This window comes from Pelophylax lessonae, assembly GCF_965119305.1.
Source record: "Pelophylax lessonae genome assembly, chromosome: 4".
Classification (NCBI taxonomy): Eukaryota; Metazoa; Chordata; class Amphibia; order Anura; family Ranidae; genus Pelophylax; species Pelophylax lessonae.
In genome coordinates, this window is record NC_138771.1 from 355,497,774 (window position 1) to 355,506,974 (window position 9,201).

The window sequence follows — 9,201 nt, forward strand, 5'->3', positions numbered from 1 at the left end:
ACCAGTCAGAAGCCACGGACATGTAGACTGCCTTCCAAATCAGATCTCCAGCTATTAGCAGGCCTCCCGAACGGCCATGCGGTCCGCCAGGGCCGATACCGCCAACCACGCCATATCCCCAGGCAGAGACAGTGTTGTGTGCCCTGCAGCACACCGCCATTCAGCAGGCCGCCGCCATTTTTTCTTGCAGGATCGCACGAGCCGCCATTTTGGCGTAGCCTCGTGTCTCCAGCATGGGGGCGGCCATGTTTGAGGTGATCCTACACCTCGTGGAGCTTGGGGGAGGCGCCGGAAGGCGTGCAGAGGGGCGGAGCCGCCTCCTTTCTTCCTGGGCAGCCAGCCAAAAGACTTCCTGTTTGTCAAGACAGCGCTGTAAGCTGTTGCAGTTTAACTCTGAGCATCAGGTGGTGAGCCTGGGGGTCTATCTCTCTCTCTCTCGATCGATAGCTAGCAGGTAACACTAAGGGGTTTTTTGTGGCGCTGGGGGTCAGAAAAGAAAAAAAAAAAAAGTTTTTTTCTTTACTTTTGAATTATATTATCCAGGAAGTAACTGGAGTTATCATGGACCCTGCCACACATATTCCCCCACCTGTTTCCCTCGAGGGGGCCTCGGGACCTGCCGGTGCACAGAGTATAGAGTCATTTACAGCAATTTTGGAGTCTATGGTGGCTCGGGTGGAGGCGGCCTGTCAGGGACGGGGGTCAAGGAAGCGACCCCCGCCTACCCCTATACTATCTGACACCTCTGACTCAGATTCAGAGATGGTCACGGCAGTTGCAGGTTCCTCTGCAAGGGCTGCTATCCCAGGTAAAGCCCCCTCAGAAAGTGAGGAGGACGCTTCTTCTCTTGCTATTATTCAGGAAGAAGCATTGGTGGACGCACTAGTTATGGCAGTGCAAGAAACCTTAAAACTTGAGGCTTTACCGGCAGAGGCAACTGAAACAGAGATGCCTTTTGGTACTAATAAGCCCATCAAGACGGCGAAGGCTTTTCCTGTACCTAAATGTTTTGGTAATCAGATTAAAGGAGAATGGGAGCATTCTAAGCGTACCTTTACTATTTCCAAGCGTATTGCTAGACGCTATCCGTTTGAGGAATCCATCATTAAGAAATGGACGGTACCACCAATCGTGGATCCGCCTATTTCCAGGCTGAATAAAGCCACGGTTATTCCAGTGGAGGACACTTCGTCCTTTAAGGATCCGGTGGATCGAAAGATAGAAGCAGAGTCCCGCACTATCTTTTCTCTGATAGGGTCAGCATTTAGACCAGTAATCGTTATTGGTCTAGTTTCCCAGACACTTACGGAATGGGCGAAAATGGTACGCCAAGATCTTAGGGGAAAAGATATTCCCCAGGAGACATCTGATTTGATGGAACAGATCATACAAGGGCTACGGTTTATCTGTGACGCAGCCTTGGACACTACTCCCCTATTAGGGCATGCATCTAAGTTAGCAGTGATCCTCAGACGTGTGCTGTGGTTAAAATGCTGGTCAGCTGACCTAGGTTCCAAAAAGACCTTGACCAATCTCCCTTTTCAGGGGAATCGTCTATTTGGGGCCAACCTAGATGAAATCATTAAGGATGCCACTGGGGGCAAGAGCACTTTTTTGCCACAGGCTGCAAAAGCTAAGGGACCTCGCAACAAGCGAGGACCTTTCTTTACCGCCCATAAAGGGCGCCCGGCTGGTACTAGCGGGAAAGGCAAGACTCCTCCAGGAGGGTTCAAGAAGGGCTGGTCGGACAAGCAGGGGACCAACCCAGCCAAACCCGAAGTAAAGGAGTACACAGCCTGAAGGTGCGCCCCCACCCGGTTTCAGGGTGGGGGGACGTTTTCACCGGTATTCAGGACATTAGATCGAGCATCAACCACTACTACCGGTGCGATTCTTCCCTTCCAACATTTAAGTACCACAGGAAGCGGTAGTTACCGTTCCCTGAAAAGATCTTTTCCTTTACCTTTTCCTAAGATTAGTCCCGATACCTCACAGGAATCGGATCTGGTTGACCAGATAGGCCAAGTAGCCTCTAGTCGGGTGACTTCGGTCCCTGAGGTTCAACCAGAAAAGATCACCTTTCTTGATAACTATCAGGTATCTGATAAATGTGTGGGAACAGAAAACGACCAGACTTTCTCGGATGGTCGGGGCCAGATAGCTCTAGGGACGCCTGGTTCAGATCCAATCAGCGCCAGTGGTCCTAGAAATTCTAGGCTGGCCTCCTCAAGCCGGCCTGGCCGACTTGGACATGTTAGTCGCAGACGTTCCGTGGGAACTTCGTCTCAGGGAGTGTCTGTGGTCTCAAGGACCAATTTACCTTCGTGCTTTACAGTCGCTGGTTTTAATGGCCTGGCCATTGAGACCCAAGTACTGAAGGACAGAGGTTTGTCTACTTCAGTCATTCCTACCCTTATTAAAGCAAGGAAAGCGACTTCCAGCAAAGTCTATTATCACACATGGAAGACTTATATTGCGTGGTGCGAATCTTTAGGATTTCCTCCACGTACCTATTCGGTGTCTCGAATATTGGCCTTTTTGCAACAAGGGGTTGAGCAGAAGCTAGCCTTGAGCACCATCAAGGGTCAAGTTTCAGCATTAGCAATCTTCTTTCAGAAGCCTTTAGCTACCAAATCCTTGGTGCGGAATTTCATCCAGGGGGTGCGGCACCTGGCTCCTCCAGTCCGCGCGCCCTTACCGCCCTGGGATCTTAATTTGGTTTTGTCGGTTCTACAGAAACCTCCCCTTGAAAACATCAGGGAGATTCCCTTGCTTACTTTATCCCAGAAGGTGGCCTTCTTGGTGGCTATTACTTCTGCTCGCAGGGTGTCAGAACTGGCTGCATTATCATGCCAGTCACCATACCTAGTGATTCATAGGGATAAGGTAGTACTTCATCCTAAGCCATCTTTTCTTCCCAAGGTGGTTTCAGATTTTCATCTGAATGAAGATATTGTACTACCTTCCTTGTGTCCTCAGCCCAAGCATCATCGGGAACATGCGTTGCATTCCTTAGATGTGGTTCGGGCAATCAGGGTATACCTGAAAGCTACGGAATCATTCCGTAAGACGGATTCACTTTTTGTGATCACGGATGGCCCCAGAAAGGGTTTGCCTGCATCTGCCGCGACCATTGCCAAATGGATTAGACAAACGGTGGTACAGGCTTATTCTATTAAGGGTCAGAGTCCTCCGTTCCCTGTTAGGGCGCACTCCACTCGAGCGCTCAGTACTTCCTGGGCCTTTCGCCATCAGGCGTCAGTGGTCCAGGTATGTAAGGCGGCCACCTGGTCGTCGGTACATACCTTTACAAAATTCTATAAAATTGATGTGACGGCATCGGCGGATGCCTCATTTGGCCGCAAGGTTTTGCAGGCCGCAATTTGAGGAGACCGGTGGTCTACCTCGAGGGTTTTTTTCTGTTTGAAAAAAAAAAAAAAAAAAATTTGTTTTCCCTTTTTTTGTTGAGTCTCATCATTAAGGATGAGCATTGTAAACTTCTAGTTGGCACCGGTTGGGCCTTCTAGATTGGGATTTGATTTTCATTTTCCCACCCCTCAGTTGTGATACTGCTCTGGGACGTCCCGAAGGTGGTGTATCACCGAGGACTACGTCTGTCGATGAGCGCTAGAGAAAAATGGATTTTTGTAAAATCTTACCGTAAAATCCTTTTCTCTTAGCTCATCGACAGACGTAGTCCCCGCCCCTCTGTTTTGGAGTTGGGTTGGGTTAAATTCTCTAAGCACTGCTTTTTCACATAACTGATTTGCTGAGGCAGAGAGAGAGAGGATATACCCTCTGGGACTGCCCCTAGGGTGTGGCCAGAGCTTTTTAATTTCCTGTCTAGTCCTGCTCCTGCGGAGGTAACATAACCCGAAGGTGGTGTATCACCGAGGACTACGTCTGTCGATGAGCTAAGAGAAAAGGATTTTACGGTAAGATTTTACAAAAATCCATTTATTCCATCATGAAAAAAAAATGGGCCGTTGAAAGGAAGCGAAATGTATGACGTTGCTCCAAGGCCAAAGAATCGAGTGGGGGCCAACTTGCCCTCACTCGACCTCCTGCCTAGGAGAGGAAAGTACCGGATCATATTCCCCACTACCGACGGCCCCCGTGGAAAAACGACCGGGAAGCAGCGGGGTCACCGAAATCCACCACTGATAACACTTTTATGTGAAAGAGGGCCACCCGCCCTGTAAAAAAAATACCGGGGTTATGGCACCTATCTGCTGCCATAACACCCCGGTATTTAACGTCAAAGGAGCGACATAAAATTGTGATGTGCAGTCTAGGAATGGTTTAAATGTTTTTAGTTTTTTTTTAAAAAATTTACTTTAATATCACTTTAAAGCTGGCCATACATAGAGCGAAAGTCAGCCAGTTTAACAGTGACCAACGGAATTTCAATCCATATATGGCCAATATTGATTGACTACTGTACAACTGACCTGTTGGATATTTGCTGTTTGATCAGCGGTGCTGGCTATAGCAGGCAGCATTGATCAGTGTATTGTGATGGTGGGGAAGTTTCCCTGCTGTCCAGAATACGAAGGCTCAGCTGGGAGGATTGTGTGTGGATTGGAAAATATATAATCTTTTTTTTTTTTTTTTCTTTTTTTTTTTTTTATTCAACCTTCTTGTTGAAAGAAAAAAAATATGAATAATATATGGGCTGCTTAACTTTGCAAAGCGTACAGCCTTTACTCTTTTAGTATATCATCATTGCGCAACTATTTGGCTACATGTAAAATATTACAAACCATGTAAAAACATCACATCGCAAATTGAAAACAATATGACAGAAGTATACTAAAGGGTACGCATTTTGTGCAAGGTGTATCCTGAACCTTGCACAGTTGATTTGATTATTTTTATAGCTCTTATTTCACAACTCAGTTTATTACTTTACACAGTGAATAGTGCTGGATGGTCTATATTTTACTCTGTACATGTCTGATTATGTTTCTTTTCTTTACTATTCAGCAATCCCTAAAGGAACGTCACGGTCTCCTATCCAGACAGAGAGAGGATGCCAAAGATTTAAAGGACAACTTGGACCGCAGAGAGCAAGTGGTCACTGGAATCCTGGCCAAATATCTAAGCGAGGCCCAGCTTGAGGACTACAAACACTATGTGAGGTTAAAGACCTACTTCTTGATTGAGCAGAAAGACCTGGAAGAAAAGATTAAATTTCACGAGGAACAGTTGGAGACTCTTCACAACAGCATTCCTCCTTAATTAGCCAGTAGAATGCAGGGCCACATCCTTACTGGCATACTATACCATGACGGCAGAGCCCTTCGGGCTTTGATATGAAGTTTTTTGGTGTTGATTATGCTGCTGCTAAAGTCATAATAGGATTATTACTGAAAGTGTTTGACAGTGTTAATCAAGCTTAAAATAAAGAGAACTTGTTGGCATAAAAGGTTTGAAAGTTACATAACTTAAAAAAGCGTGCCTTTTTTTTGGATAAATTATCAATGTTTTGTCTTGATCGTTGTTGTTATAAGTGATAGTGTCTATGTCCTTCGCTTTCCTGACTGACACAAATTATTATATTAAAAATATGTGTAATTCTAAACGCGATCTTTCATTTTTTTTTTTTTATTATTTCATGGTGTGACTGGGATTGGGATGTTTAGCATAAAAGTAAAGTGGAACACTAACCAAAATGTTGTACCTGTTAAGAAGGATATTCCTTATTGCCTGTCTGACAGTAGACTGAAGAGAGAAAGGACCTGTATCAATGGGTTTTGGGCCTGTGCCAATGACTTCAATTTAGGATGGTTCTGAGATCATTCAGAATTCATTACCATGTAAATTTGATTTGATCTGCCGTTAACCACCTTCTGACCTGCATGAAGCAAGTTTTTCATTCCAAAAGACTTTTATGGGAATGCAAACCAAAGCTTGTTGATATAGGTATAAAGTGAGAAAAATCTTTCCAGACAGGATGCAGATGGCGAAAATAATTTATTTCTTTATCAAAGGGTAACTCCACTTTCGTAGCAAATAAAGAAAAAATAATATAGCGTATACAATTGCAACACAAGTCATATTGTAATTGAATGTTGTTAAAAATGACCTTGCCTTTTCAATCTGCAGCCGTTGTAATTTTCTGGAAATGCAATGCAATATGGCTACCTGGAGCTGTTCTGTACACAGAATGTGTACTGACCACACCCCAGAAACATAATTTCCTGCTTGTGTGATTGGCTCACAAATTTTCCCAGAAGTCTGTCTAAGATACAAGTCAGATTTCTGGCATCCCCTGCAACAAAAATGTAATTTTTGGTGAGATACTCCCAATAGGAACACATCTAAAGGGATGCAGGCTCAGCAGATCTTCTCATTAGTGCTCTGCAGCTGCTCAGCTGACTGATAATTATGAAACTACTCCCATTGGACTCACTTAGCACAGAGGAACAAGCAATGATTTCTTCAGAATACCAAAAGGAATCTGCAGCAAAGGTTGTACTAATCCTTGCAATGTACATGGCTCACCCAGAGGGGAATATTTTTTTCCCTCAACAAAAGTAGTTACGCTTTAAAGTGGGGTTTGTATAATGGTCTACTTTTGGTGAGACTTTCTCTATCCCAGTGACAATGGTCATGTGACAGGAGGTGATGGGAAATATTCTCAGGAACCCAGAGAACAATTAAAGCCTAGTACACACAATGGGATTATCGGACGAATGATCTGGAGTTGTTTTTTTTTTTTGGATACTAGTCTCCATATCAATAAATAGGTTGCTAAAGTATGAAAATTCTCGTATGACAGTATAAAAATTTGGAAGTGATGTAATGTATTTGTATTGTATTTTCAGACGGATGAAAATCTGGTATCTTACGAGAAAAATTTTCGTGCTTGTCCCTTCGGAAATGTTTGGAAAACTGTTGATTGTACGATAGTTTGGAAGGCTGTATTTTTTGTACGATATTCTGATCGTGTGTACGGGATCGAAAACCTAACAGCAATTGACAATGACCCTCCAATCCAAAACTCTAGAAAACCATGTAAATTCCTTCTCCTTTCTAGTAATTAAACAATGTAGGCTATGTGGGACTTTGAGTGAGACCCCAGCAGGTAATGCCCAGCGTCTCCATCCCTGTATCAGAAAAAAACGAAAGTTGAAGGATTAAAAGAGGTGCATGGAGGCCAGCCAGCCCCCAGTCTGATGTACTCACCCTCCAGTCTGCCACCAACCAAGTAGACCTGTCTCATGATATAAAGAACAGGGGTTTAGTTGACACGCATTTGCAAACGCATGTGTAAGCTGCAGGGCCATTACACGGCACCCTGTTTTACCTGCAGTCCTAACACTTCCTAATTTGAGTGTCTCCACAATGGAAGCACATGGCTGCTAATGGATGGATGGGGAACAAGTGGGAGGTAGACAGCCTAAACCTCCCCCAACCCACCCCCATCCATGACCGGTCTATTATATATAAACTCAAATAGCGAAGTTGTAGCGATGGTACAAACTTGAAAGGACCAGCTGAGAAGCATTACACCTCCATCCCCTTGGTGGATACAGTATAAAACACAGATTGGGATTTTATATGAGGCATTGGCCTGTGAAGCACAGTGCCTCCAAACCTATACAAAACAGATGATGGCCATGGGTATCACTTAATTTGAATAATATTACACTTCTATGGGAAAGCTAAATGTGTAACGCAGGGGTGTCAAACTACTGCATCAGCATTATGATTGCCTTTTAAAGGGCTGGTTGAATCTGTAAGACTAGATGTCCAGAGCACCCCACCCCCTCTTACATCAGATGTCAAGAGCCCCCCACCATCATAAGTCAAGAGTTCCCCACCCTCCCATACATCACAGTACACCCCCCCCCCCCCTTACCTTGTGCTACTGCTGGGAAGAAGCTGGGGCATTGCGGGGAAGCAGAGAGTGCAGGGTCTAGAGGAGGAACAAAGGAGGGCTGGAACTCTCCTGCAGCTGCAAGAGATGTGCAAAGGCCACATGAAATGGCCTAGAGGGCCAGATTCAGCCCGCGGGCCTTGTGTTTTACACGTGGTGTAATGTGAACAAAAGACCATTGACACAGGCCCTTTACTTGACCCTACAATGGATGCATAAGCAAAAATAATGCAATGTACACTGTATCAATTGCTATTGCTTCCTTTGCCCAATATTGTTGGATGCAATTGTACAATGGTATCTATATGTTGAATGTATCATTGAAATATTTTCAAAAACGTTTTAACAAAGATTTCACATAAAACCGCCCAAAAGTTCTCCACTTTATCCAAACATTATAAAAATGTGGACTGGAGTTCTAAGTTTGTCATAATTTATATGACTTTGCTTCGTTGACTTTTTCTCTTCGATAATTTTTATTAAATGTCAAAGTGAAAAGAGATATAAAAACTTTTTTCAGAATGTGCCAGGTTCACCAAACAGGTGACTGAAAATATACTAAATTACCAAAAGTATTGGGACGCCTGCCTTTACACGCACATGAACTTTAATGCAAGGTCCAGTAAATGGATGAACCAGTTTGGGGTGGAGGAACTTGACTGGCCTGCCTCAACCCGATAGAACAACTTTGGGATGAATTAGAGCACAAACTGTGAGCCAGATCTTCTCTCTAACATCAGTGTCTGACCTCACAAATGCGGTTCTGGATGAATGGTTAAACATTCCCATAGACATACTCCTAAACCTTGTGGATGGCCTTCCCAGAAAAGTTGAAGCTGTTATAGCTGCAAAGAGTGGGCCAACTCAATATTGAACCTTACAGACTAAGGCTGGGATGCCGTTAAAGTTCGTGTGTGAGTGCGCGTGTGTAAAGGCAGGTGTTCCAATACTTTTGGTAATATAGTGTATATAAGAACATATATTCATGAGACAGATAATAGAAGGCGAAAGGAAATTGTTAGAAAAAAACAATACAAGCTGTCCAATCCATTGACACTAAAACAGTCCATACACAGAGTGAATTTCTTTCCTGCAACCAGGGGCAGTGTTCACAGGGGAATCCCTCCCGCTAAGCTATACTAGCCATTAGCAATAATCACATGGAAAATCCGGCAGGCTGCTTGTACCCAAGTTGATCGATCAACTTGGTACATTCAGCCTGCCCATACATGGCTCCAATCTTGCCGCTTCTTTTTAAACTGGCCGAGATTTGAACAGTCTGGCTGGCTCTGGACTAGACATAATGAGCATCACCC

General features: G+C 44.4%; 1 protein-coding gene across 1 annotated transcript in view; it reads left to right on the forward strand.

Annotated features, from left to right (window-relative positions):
- Positions 1 to 5,584, forward strand: part of SHROOM1 (shroom family member 1) — a 139,657-nt gene extending 134,073 nt beyond the window's left edge. Inside the window, exon 8 of the mRNA XM_082253262.1 lies at positions 4,987 to 5,584. Within this exon, the coding sequence (XP_082109388.1) occupies positions 4,987 to 5,241 (255 nt within the window). The 3' untranslated portion in view covers positions 5,242 to 5,584. The remainder of the gene's footprint in view (positions 1 to 4,986) is intronic.
- The last annotated feature ends 3,617 nt before the right edge of the window (positions 5,585 to 9,201 follow it).